This window comes from Branchiostoma floridae, chromosome 4 (genome assembly GCF_000003815.2).
Source record: "Branchiostoma floridae strain S238N-H82 chromosome 4, Bfl_VNyyK, whole genome shotgun sequence".
Taxonomy (NCBI): Eukaryota; Metazoa; Chordata; class Leptocardii; order Amphioxiformes; family Branchiostomatidae; genus Branchiostoma; species Branchiostoma floridae.
This window is the reverse complement of record NC_049982.1, coordinates 14,184,601-14,195,911: the sequence shown is the minus strand read 5'-3', so window position 1 is coordinate 14,195,911 and position 11,311 is coordinate 14,184,601. Positions and strand designations below refer to the sequence as shown.

The following is an 11,311-nucleotide window of genomic DNA, read 5'->3' as shown; positions in this document are numbered from 1 at the left end:
CAAGTTCTTGTCCCCATAAGTCTAAAAACGTTGTTTTCTATGACACCCCTTTAGTTTGGAGTGTGATTTTTACATTGAAAAATTTAAGATTCGATTTAACGCCTTGCATATATCGACCATGACGCACATACGTTACGTAACGCCACCACACGAGGGGACAAATTGAGCAAAACGACCTCCCAGAGTCAATAATGACGATGTCACATTTTCACCCACTTGTTTGACGTCAACACTGACGTAACGTACCCAACATCGTGAGACCAACGTCACGACCAGCCGACGTCAGTATCCAACGTAGCTCAATCTTAATCCCTATGTTAGCTAGCGCCATCAGTTCTGTCCCTGATTCTCTGTGCAGATACAATCTCTCGCCCCGCCATTGGATTTCACGTCTTAAATTATATAATCTATTACCAGATTATCGGGTGGGGACTCAGGCAAAGAAGGCAATTTGAAAAGGGTCTGACCCCGCAGCTTTGATTCCTGCGTGCTTCCGTAATGTCCCATTGTCCTTCACTCGCCGGTCTGGCCTGACTACTGCTTTACTCTTATCTCAATTCTACACAAGAAATTGAGGTCGCGACACCTCCACAAGAGCGCAAATACAGCTGAGTCCGATTCGGAGTAAGCCAATAGAAATGATTTTTATGATACTGATTGTTAAAAGAAACGACACATTGAGTGAGATGAATAACAGTCACAAAGAAGCTTGCCGTCATTTTCAATGGTTGGTGCTGCGTGGAATAAACTGCACAGGGCAGAAATACATTGACATTCGCCCCTCTTGTCACGTTTATTACCCTTGGTGATGAGATGCAAACCCGTAACAACAGGAACACAATATAACGTAGCCCCCTTCGCAGACTATCGGAACGGCGCACGGTGTTTATTTTTGACAGCCACCACGCCACGTTTGGGGAGCTCTTATTCGCGATTTTCAACATGGGCTAAGGCTCTCTATGCAGGGAAGGAAGTTGGCCGGAAGAATGAGTTATACCGCTCCCGAACGGCACTATAGTCTCCCGGCCGAAAGTCTGCGAAGGAGGCTAGATCTAACCAACGAAAAGTGCATTCTGAAACAAAGCTGCTAAAAGTAGAAAAACTGTATAAATCTAGATCTATGTATGCTGAACCTCAATAGTAAAAAAAAGAGCCATGGACATCAATTGCCTCTTTTCAATTCTTCGACTAATGACCCATGAAATCTCCTAAATGCTGATTTATATAGATCTAGCCTTAGGCTTTCCCTTGGACTATTAATAGATAATTACGCAAATCTTATGTGAGGCAAGCTTGCATTTTGATTGGTCATGGCTGCAGGCGGTTTAGTGCACTAGTGGGTGTCTTCGCCAATTACGTTGCGCGTTGAGCATTCAATGCTTGATCAAAATAAGCTACACAAGAAATACTTGTATTGAATGAAGTACCTATTCCCTGCTCTCCTCTCCGAATATACCTTACAGTGTTACACATATATGATCCGTTAGCATGCGTTGATTTGTCTTTGATTATAATCTTGCCTATTTCTACATAAAAACCACGTGAAGCCACGTTTATATGCAATCTACAAAGCGGCTGCCACATATGATGTTCTCTCGATCTACGCTGGGCTTCATACTTCTTGAACGAAGTTCAATGGACATGCCATGCCCTAATACGACAGAGTTTAATATTGCAAGGCAAGAAATTTATATTGAAGATCTAACATAATGTGGAACTGATAGAAAATGATAAAACAAACAAAAGCATCCGTAGCATTGCCAAAATAGCTGGGTGCAGTTCAGACGAGGAACGCCAGAGTTCGAACCAAAAATAAAGTGCCAATCATCGGCTCGGGACTGTCACAAAGTTGTTACACGCTCCTCATTGGCTACCCTGTGGCATTAATCCCACAGTGGGCGGAGCTACAAAAGTGACTACTAGAAAAATGTGATACTTTGGCTCATGCTGGGCAGGCGCCGTGAAACCGACACTTTTCTGTAATTGGTTAGTTTCAAACAGCCCAGCAAAATCTCACTCGCTGATTGGCCACAGTTTGAAAACCACGTTGGTGTAAGACCGGGTGTGGGGTACACGCAGTCCCAACTTCATCAACTTCACCGGCCGGCGTTTCCTTCTTTAGTCCTACCTTAACGGGTCTTTGCTGTGGATTTCATCAACAGACATAGATTTCATCAACAGGTGGGTGATGTCTTACTAAGGAAGGAGTTCTTTAGTTTAAAGTCATTGGTTATCAACAATAGAGATATGATATCCACAGCAGACAATGACTTCGATGGCGAAACCTTCAAAACGTCATATCATTTTCATGTCATATCGGTGCATTAAAATTGTATTGTTTCAGAGACTGTACCGTTCAAGCTGAGCCACTTCCGTCTCATGGGCCGTACACTTTTTCATTGAGTTCTTGACTTCAAGCTTTTAGGACAACAATCAAGATTTGCAAACATCATTGCATTATGAAAAATATGCGTTATGAATTCTAAATGAGTGTAATTTTAGGATTGGAGCATAGCAGGATCTTAGGCTGCAGACGACACCACTGCATTTCTTATAAATTGACAACGCAGATCGATAGGTTTCACACATTTTGGCATCAGTTGAGGGTGTTGTGCAGGCTTTTCATAGAGAATTTTTTTCATGCCATGTCGAAATATATTTGCAAAACCGATTCAAGTTTTAAAAAGACGTTGTAAAGAGACCACAGCTGTCCGCTCTCTCAAAAAGATTCTCGCAAAACTTGAAAACACAGAAATCCTTTGCGAGTCTAATTTTTAACACTTCCAGTGACCAACAGTGTAGTTTCTTGACAAATTGTTGATTTAAGGGCTTTTGAATTTGTATTTAACGGCATAGAACATTTATCCGACACTTTCAAGCATTTTCAACACTGGACCATGAATAAACAAGCAGGCTTTTGGGCATTCCGAAAACTATTTAGTGCACTGCTTACTATGTTTCCCCGGCCATCACTACACGTGCATTGGTCTCCCACTTTCTGTGGTATCAGCAGAAATTAACACTTCGAAGAGAGTGTAACTGATAGCAAATCCCTTGGGATACTATTCCCAGGGGAACTTTAATCCGTCACAATAATATGACAAGGCTGATTATCAACGAATTTCATATTTACAACGTCAAATTTGTATCAATCGGCAGTCACTTACTCAAGGTTTCATCGGCAAATCGGCATGTTGGTAAACTGCCGGCATCGCGATCTAAACATGGCCCGAAAATGCATCAACCAGTGGCAAATCCTTTCTGCTGTTCCACTACACGGTTATGACGTTCTATGAAACTTTTAATCCGTTGTTTGATAAGCAAATGTCGGTAAATACGTTGTTTTGTGAATGGCTCCCAAAAAATATACCCACACAACACACTACAAACTCCTTACAGTACGTCCCCATGTGGGGCTGTTGGTATCGCCGGTGAGATCCGCCTTGCTGTGTATTGGGATGTGAGCATTACAGATTGGGGGTGCTGATGCACATTTTCAAAATGGCGCCTGTGTTCGGAAGGCTGCCGATAAGCATAACAAAGCCACGTTGTACTTGAAGGAGAAACATTCCAAGGCATGTTGGTTGTCATCAATGGACAGTTCATTGATTTGTTATTTATTCACTGTGATTATGGTTTTGTAATGTAAAGACGTAATGTAAGATCCCTCGAAATCATGACCTCTGCCGCCGTCCCACGGCTTCATTAACGGCAGGAAAACACACCGGAAGATTGATTAACTTGCTGCTCCAACATACGATCTTTGAGAGCTCAAATTTTCAAGGTTTTATGTCATACATGTTACTGGTTTTATAAAGCACTAGAAAGAATTTGCATGCCAGCGGTAGATTTTTACTGACAGATAGGTGATGAAAAGTGTCGGATAAAAGGGATGTCGAATATACAGTTTGTGCCGTTATGAGCTTCAAGCTGTCGAACACTTTACTCTCCGGGCCGTCACGTATCTTGGTATTGAATTCCTAAATCAGATCATCATATCATAACAAATCGGCATCGATCCTCCGAGTTAAATGTTCAATACAAACACTGTTTATTCCCATGTTACATAGTTAGATATGATCTACGAACAACGCAGGGACAAATTCGTAAAAGTTTTGTTGAATTTCTGTCAGACTCGCCCGATATCATTTTGGCGCGAAAATTCAAATTTCCAGAAAGGGCGTTAGCATGCATTGACATTGTCTCGAAAGTCGTAGTTACTGCTTAACGTTACAAACATCAGCTTTGTAGATGAATTTCACCTTCATGTACACTGTCTTTTATAGCCTACGGTACGTACTTATTTGCTTCACATTGATATATACCTTAATGGGAAAGTAAATGTCAAAGCATAGAGAAGGCGAACATAAAGCCTGATATCGAATGGATGCACAGCGGTGACGATCTTTACAATCGCTTAATTTTTGGCTTGGACGAATGGACAAAAGAGATTGAATATGGTAGAATGGAAGACGGTATCCAGGTATATCTAACTAAAATAGTTAATTCAACAAGAGTCACAGGGATATTTTCTTTTGTAACAAAAGCATGGTAGAGGCCAAATGCCTTTATATCATTGGGTACAACTGGGCACAATTTTGTGCAAATATTTTTGATGAATTTGGGAACTTCAAAATCTTATGACTGTTTGGGGAAGCATCCAATCTTAAGAAAAGTCGGGAGAGCACCCAAGAAATGTATACAATATCTTATAACATGATGCCAGTATTCTTGAACATGCATATTCCTATTATATTGATCTTATCAAATTCAGGTCAAGTAAGCATGGAGGCACCCTTGACCTTCAAGACAATAGCCTGTCGGCCGCCGATGTGTGCCCGCTGCAGGAACCATGGTGTTTCTGCACTCCTGAAGGGCCACAAGAAGAAGTGCCAGTGGAGGGACTGTGAATGCCCAAAATGCTACCTGATTGTGTGAGTACCATTTGAATTTCCAGTGAAAGAATGGCTGATGTGACATGCAAATGCATCTTCCTTTATGAGTTGTGACCTCCTGTATCTTGCACGTGTTCACAGTGAGCGCAGACGTGTCATGGCGGCCCAGGTTGCACTGCGTCGTGCACAAGACGCTGAAGACAAGAGCAGACAGAGCACCCCCTCCCCCATGCAGGGCATGGAGCTTCCCAAGTCCCGCGGTGGGTCTCGTTCGTCCTCCCGCGCTGCTTCACGGTCGTCATCTCGGTCCGCATCTCGCCCTGGCTCCCGTGCTTCCAGGGGAGGCAGCCGCCCGGCCAGTAGAAGCTGCAGCAGTGTTAGTCCTGATAATTACACAGGTCAGCAAAAATTACATACCAAGTATTTCATAACTGGGGGGACTAAAAACATAGAGGACTTTGCAGCCAAGAATGTCAGCTTTACAGCTTATTCAATTTCAGTGACAAGACAAAAGTCAGCTGAAGTCTATTTAGTACTGCAATATAGCTTCTTGTGTTTCTAGATTGTTGTGCTGGCATTGAGCAGAAGTATCTTACTTAGAGCCACACTTAGGAGCTTATCTAAAGTTTGTTCATTTCCTACAGAAACCCGGCGCATGCACCCGTACTCCTCTTCAGCCACGCCTGACTGCATTTCCCCTCCAATCCTGGCAACCCAGCCCACCCCCATACTCAAGATGGAACAGTCCCCAGTTGCACCCAGGCCCCTTCCACAACAACTGACACCTGTCAATCAAATGCCACTGATGTCCAACTACATGCCCAGCCCCCTGCAGGGCCCCCTGGGAAGCCCCATCGCAGCCATGGGCAGCCCCGTGGCAAACCTGCACCAGATCACCAACGCATACTACGCTAACCAGGCACCCATGTCGCCTTACTCGCCACATCTCGCCCCAAACCACCTGGCCCTGCTGTGTAAGATCTTCCCCGAACACCGACCTCACGTGCTGCAGATTATATTAGGTATGTCATTGTGACACATCCATGCTTGAAAGGCTCATACATCAAAACTTGATATTCATTATGTAAACTTTTCCTGTTTACTTTCATGTTCACACTTCATGAACTGGCTTGACTTCTTCTCACTCATGACTGACTAGCTTATGTACATCTCTTTGTACATGTTGCACTATCAAACAAAGGAAAATGGAAGGTAAGGCACTTCTTTCTTCTTTCATTGCTTCCTTTTCCCTGCAAAGCTTTAAATTGCCATTTGTCAAGGAATTTTTTGGTATATTAGGCATTGACAATCAGGTCTTCTCTCTTCTCATTGCATGAACACTGCACTTCTAGATCGCTGTTCTGGAGACATAGTCCGGGCTATCGAGAACATCATAGCCTGCCACGCCTACCAGAGGGAGCTGGAGTGCACGCAGAAGACAGCAGCACCCTTTCAGTACCCGAGCCCTACCCCCACCTCTCTGTCCCTGCCCCACACCCTCAGTCCTGTCTCTGTACTGCCCACCGTGGGGGAGTACAGCTCTGCCTTCTCCCCTGTCCATCCCAGCGCTCAGCTGCAGACCAGGGTCCTGACTCAACAGGGGGCACTGCAGACTCCCAAGCAGGAAAAATCACAGGTATGGCATTATACTGACCAATATATATAGGATCTAAGACATTTCAACCAAGATCTGTAGATTGGAACCAGAATGCACCAAGAGCCACAAAATCCTCACTTTGCAATGCATTACCTTATTCAACACTACAGACTTTGCTTCAACTTGCTGCATCTAGTACATGAACATATAAAGGTTAAGTAGTTAATCAGAAATCACTATTGGAAATTTCATCCTTAAAAAAAATATAATTCCTTACTCAAAATGTGGGAGAAGTCACTGGGCAACTTTCTCACAATTCTCACTGACTCTCATTCCCCTGGTAGAATGCATCCCCATTAGTGCCAGGCTACAGCCGCCGCTACGGTCAGCCCACACCCATCGCTAGGTCTCTGAGCTTCTCTGATGGCGACAGTAACGCAAGCAGTCAAGGTCAGCAGCACTACTTGTTCATGGTTGCCAATTGGTATATCAAACTCTCCTCAAGTTAACATGGTGGAAAAAAAACAGTTATTAGAGCCATAAGATGTGGGTAACATCCTTTTCACCATGTATCTGATGCATGTGAAAAAAAGTTGATCCCATTTTGATTAATCTCCAAGCAGATCCTACGGTAGCATAAGATAGTATCTAAAGCTGGCAGAGGAGTGAAGCTGGCTTAGGAGTGTGTTTTGCTACCGGGGCAAATGTACACCTCTGACTATCTCCTGGCCAGTTTGGTACTATCTTATGCCATTGTAGGATCTGCTTGGAGATTAATTTTGATAGATTTTATGACAATCATGGCATTCTCAATTTGTACACTAGTGACAACTAGCTGGCTAAAACTTCTTGATTTTCTGTAACTTGTCCCCAGGATTTTACCAGAATGACTCGACATTCTAAATAGTTCTCGCCTGACACAGCACCTGGGTCCAATACAATTAACACCATGCACTTCATTGCAGCATCACAAGGGGGCGAAGCTGACCATGCAGCTGCTGAAGCTCTTATCAACCTGTACGCCTCCCCTGCACACTCCAAACACAGCTCGCCAGAGGGAGAGATGTCTCCACCCAACACCACCAGTGCCCCATCTGCTTCAAATCTCACTCAACACGACGGTTCCACCATCACAAACGACGAGAACCAGCAAATCCGACACTCCATCAAGGAGCTGCTCATGAGCCAGGACAACCAACCGGCCTCCTCCATCAAGTGCGAGGAAAACAACTGGTACTTTATGGCAGGAACAACCATGGGTGAGAGTGAGGAGTGCAAGCCTGCCGAGCCCACCGTCTCTATGACAAAAAGCAGCAGTCCCAAGCAGACTGTGAATATTAGCTGGGGTGCACCAAACAATGGAGAAGAGTGAGCAAGTCTTTTCATCTAGTACATGCTTCATGTATCAGCTTGAATAGATGCACCTATGAATGTGTAAATAGCAGTGAGTATAACTGTCTGTTAAAAGAAGTGGCAAAGATGCCCTTTAGTTAAGAGAGAAGAAAAATGGATGTTGACAATAACCAAATATGGAATGTTGACTGCAATGTGTGCATCACATAACTTGAGGAAGTGCACACTTTATGGCGATGTTTGAAAAGTGCCAAGTGTCAAGAGTTGTCAAAGTCCTCTTGTTTACAGTGTATGCTTGGGTTGGAAGAAAATCAAATCCACTGGTTCAGCTACATCACTTTTAAATGAAGTTTTCGGACATGGAATTCCTTTTTATAGCGATCGGTACAGTGAAAATGTTGTCAAAACCAGTTCTAATGTGAATTGTTCTGTCAGTTCACCCTCAGCTTGAGCCATTCCATTGCAATGCAAGGTAGGGTTTTTCCAAAAATTCTTGGGAAAAAATGGTTTTCTGAATATCAAAATAGTGAACTGTTTTAATGTAGACCTACCATGTGTTTTGTAAGTGTAATAAGCAACACAAAAGTAGCTTTATAATACTGTAGTATCCATACTCTTTCTTTTGGTGAAGCAAGGAATGCTATCAGGCTGTGCTGATGCTGTAATATCCCACATGAGCAAGGACGTTGCAATAAATTTGAAGAGTATGAAAAAATAAAGTAATTGCTAGTAAATTGGAAAAAAGTAAAGGATACCTTTAATCAGTGCTTATTACAAGCATACTCTGGTATTGTTCAAAAATGTTGTAGAAGAATGTATATGGTTTAAAGAACATGTATATATGCTGTTACTTGTCCATGTCTTCACTTGATCACATGTTTGGGAGAAAAACCATCAATTCAAACATGAGTGCAAGTATCAATAAAAATGAGACATCCAGGTATTTAAGGACACAATCAATACAAAAGTTACTTAAGCAGAAAACATCCACTGTATTTTGTCAGTGGGTCCAAAGTCAAAGTACCGGTACATGTAGGAAAATGATACATAAACATGTACCCTGTCATGGATAGTGGTGAGACACCTGCATAGTCAAATAAACCAAACATACACAAAACCATATTGGATTAGAAATCAACCAGAGATCCCTTTTATTAGCAATGGCCCCTACAGGTCCATCTGTTTACAACTGAAGTTAGACTCTGCTCATCATAAACACAGCTATAAGCTAGCAGCCTTGCAACTGCATTTTACTTCTCCAGGTAGATGCATTCCTATGTCAGTTCTAACTATACCGACAATCTCATAAATTCCTCTATAGCTCTTTACAAAAGTAAACTATCGATTCAGCTTATCTATACTGGAGTACTGATTCACCATCTTTTATACAATACTACTCCACATTACAACGCTCAGTTTATCACTCAAAAGAAACAAAATCAACTTCATTCAAGACTTTATCAAAATGCATGCATAGAGGAAAACGTTACATTCCAACTTCAGCCATCCAAATTAGAAAAAAAATTAGTATCAAAACTGATTCAAGGTGTACATGCCATGCTGCAGAGACACAGGTTTGGAATGATATCTCTGGCATTTCATTAGATACTTGCCTCATACTCAGACAAGGATAAAGTCACCAATTACCAAATCGCAATGTTAAAATTGAGCATATTCGTGAATCTATCACTACAAGAAAGTCTCTCTCTCTCTTTGAAATTTTCATCTCTTTTCTTTGTTGTTGTTTATCACACCCATCACAGCGGGGCATCCATACAACAGTCTTGCTTGGGCTCAAGGGAAAGCTATGGTTTTACCTTTACTCTCTGAGAATAGCCAAGCAAATGATTGTTATTTGCTAGTAAAATTCCTTTGATGTACATTCTCCACAATAGGGGTCAAAACATGTCAGTAATATCAGGAGAGTCATATTCCAACTGAAACAGTTTTCTGCCTCTAGTCAGGCAGCATTAGACTTACATTTACAAGAGATAGTTATACGTGGAGCTGCTGTCTCTCCACCATCTTCATAAGGATCACACAAATCCACAACGACCTTCATGAGCTGTCCCATTCAACCTGCTTTACTCTAGCTGCTCCTGTCTTAAGAATTTTTTTTACTCATTTTCTATGCAAGGCACATTATAAATCAGTTGTAAACAGGTATCTGGATGCTAGTCTTATCTTCGTTCCAATAATGGAGGGAAAACTAAAATATCAAGCATTTACAACAATGCTTGGTCTTACATTTCTACTTCTCCCTGCTGCCTACCCTTGTTACTGTTACAAATCATGTACTATTGTCCAATTAGCAAGGAGAGTACGTTATATAATAGTATACATAGTATAACATAATTCATAGTCACCTTACATACTGCATTTGTATGTATAACATGACAAAACAAGCAAAAAACAGAAACAAAATCAATAAATCATATCTGCCAGATCATCAGCACGAGAAGGACGACATTGCTATTTCTTATACTATACATAGGCATGGCATTATGAAAGACATACAGAATAATCTCTGTAGGTTTCAGTAACACATATTCACCAACAACCTTAACTCTTGAAGGTCAGTTCAGTAACAACCTCTCCTTGGTAGCCTTTCTACAGTGAGCCCCTTGCATTTGTAGCAGTTCTTGGAGACTAACAGATTTAAGTCCCTGTGATCAGACTGTTTTGGTGCCCTGGTCTTTTCAGCTGCAGCTGTGTTCACGTCCCTGCTTTGACTGAGTTTTCACACCTGTCTTTTGGTTCACACACTTAAACTGAATTCAGATTCTTCCATTGTCTACAGTCTGAATCATGTAGGGTATACAAGTTACAATGTACATGTGCTCTTTGTCACTGTATGATGCACATGGCCAAGAACAAACCCCCATTGACTAAATCTGTGACAGTGACTTGACAGCTACAGTCCCCCCTCTCAGTACATCTGGCGATTGTTCTGAACCATCCAATCTGCAGACCATTTCGAGCTGCAAACACGTCTGTATTACATCTATGTTCCATTTCAAGTCAATTCTGCAACGTGGTTGGTCTCAGGTCTTGAGTGGCCTCTGGTATTTGGGGATACTGGCTGGAGAACACACCTGAAACACCATGGGAGGGAACATGTCCTTTGACCTCTGGGGTGAAAGGGAAGAAAGGCCATGTCATCTTTTGCCCCGGGAGGATTTCTTCTGTGCTTGGCGCAGTAGTTCTCCGTAGTCCATTGCGTCGAATTTACCACCACTGCTACGACCACCTTGCCTCCCCGTAGTCGTGGAACCATGGTAGGAGTCTGTAAAGATGAGACAAATTAATGAAAAGTGACATTTTGGCTAACATTACAATATTGACATTTTCAAGATTGTAAATCATGGATTAGGTAGGAAGCACTAGGGAGGTATGCGGGTAAAGGTAAGTAGATAATGGATTCACAAATACAACCCTTAAAGAACACAATGATGCAAACATGGAC

The 11,311-nt window shown here is 42.3% G+C and overlaps 2 protein-coding genes across 8 annotated transcripts in view; one reads left to right on the top strand and one right to left on the bottom strand.

Annotated features, from left to right (window-relative positions):
* Positions 1-324: 324 nt before the first annotated feature.
* On the top strand, positions 325-9,275 carry LOC118413086 (doublesex- and mab-3-related transcription factor A2-like). 2 transcript variants are annotated; one of them, XM_035816238.1, is made up of 7 exons: positions 325-2,181; positions 4,775-4,934; positions 5,037-5,293; positions 5,540-5,917; positions 6,248-6,531; positions 6,837-6,942; positions 7,458-9,275. In XM_035816238.1, the coding sequence occupies exons 2-7, from the start codon at positions 4,786-4,788 to the stop codon at positions 7,862-7,864; spliced, it is 1,581 nt and encodes a 526-aa protein (XP_035672131.1). In that variant the 5' UTR covers positions 325-2,181; positions 4,775-4,785; the 3' UTR covers positions 7,865-9,275. The 2 variants fall into 2 exon arrangements, with proteins under 2 accessions (XP_035672131.1, XP_035672132.1); XM_035816239.1 differs by lacking the exon at positions 325-2,181 and adding an exon at positions 3,984-4,292.
* The window catches only part of LOC118413085 (peroxisome proliferator-activated receptor gamma coactivator 1-alpha-like), a 23,435-nt gene continuing 21,091 nt past the window's right edge, over positions 8,968-11,311 (bottom strand). For all 6 annotated transcript variants that reach the window (XM_035816230.1, XM_035816236.1, XM_035816233.1 and 3 more), the window contains one exon: positions 8,968-11,131. In XM_035816230.1, the coding sequence (XP_035672123.1) occupies positions 11,004-11,131 (128 nt within the window). In that variant the 3' untranslated portion in view covers positions 8,968-11,003. The remainder of the gene's footprint in view (positions 11,132-11,311) is intronic.